An 842-nucleotide genomic window follows, 5' to 3' on the forward strand; every position below is an offset into this window, starting at 1 on the left:
ATAATTAAATGTCAAGAGTGATAAAATTAGCAAAATAATACCATCATTAGCATATAAATGAAGGCTAACTATCACTTTTTTTTATTGCTAAAACCAACATTAACAAAATTTTTTCCCTACATTAAATCCATGATGGGATATTTTCTGAATAAGAAAAAGAAAAAATCTACAACAGGTAAAACACTAAAAATACAAAACCTTTGGCATTTTACAGTTGCATTCAATGGGCAACAAGAACATTAAGACTACTACTATCGCTAATCGGGCCGGGCTCCTGGGCATGACCAGTAACATTCGGGCCAACAAAGAGAGGACCCTTAGCGGCCACGAGTTTCTTCCTCTGAGGGCAGCGAGGACCATAGATCCGGGCCGAAAGGCAAGGAGAAGAGGGCCCGTCAGAAGGCCCAATCTGTGGCGGAGTTGCTGGTCGTGGAGGAGACGAGATCTGAGTTGGCTTTGAGTCAACCCCGTGAGTTCTGGCGCTGATTCGCGAGTCTCTCAGTTGGGCTAATGCCCCAGGCTTTAAGTACCGGAGGTACGCAGGCGATTCCCCCCTTCTTGGAGCTTGTCTCCTGGTGCGGCTGTTCATGGTTAACGATGGAGTTGCGGGAAGTATCTGGTCTGGGTGGGGTTTTTTGGTTGCGGGGTGGGCAGTGGGCTAGGGGATGGGGGAAGTGCGTGTTTTGGAGGGTGTGGGAGTGCGTGAATATATATACACAAGAAATGGGTGGGTAGGGGGCGGGGGAAGCGGGAAGATAAGGAGGGAAAGAAGGGAGAGGGAAAGGGAAACAAGGGCTGATTTTGAATTATTAAAAAAAATGAGAAAAAATGTTAGGAAGGAT

At 46.3% G+C, this 842-nt stretch overlaps 1 protein-coding gene across 1 annotated transcript; it reads right to left on the reverse strand.

The window, feature by feature from the left end:
* Positions 1-220: 220 nt before the first annotated feature.
* LOC113771617 lies at positions 221-589 on the reverse strand. The gene has a single exon (XM_027316189.1). The coding sequence runs from the start codon at positions 587-589 to the stop codon at positions 221-223; it is 369 nt and encodes a 122-aa protein (XP_027171990.1).
* Between the last annotated feature and the right edge of the window lie 253 nt (positions 590-842).

The sequence above is a fragment of the Coffea eugenioides genome, chromosome 5, assembly GCF_003713205.1.
Source record: "Coffea eugenioides isolate CCC68of chromosome 5, Ceug_1.0, whole genome shotgun sequence".
Classification (NCBI taxonomy): Eukaryota; Viridiplantae; Streptophyta; class Magnoliopsida; order Gentianales; family Rubiaceae; genus Coffea; species Coffea eugenioides.

What these genes read in the sequence shown, in the direction of transcription:
- LOC113771617 (XM_027316189.1), bottom strand. Translation starts at nt 589, where the DNA reads ATGAACAGCCGCACCAGGAGACAAGCTCCAAGAAGGGGGGAATCGCCT.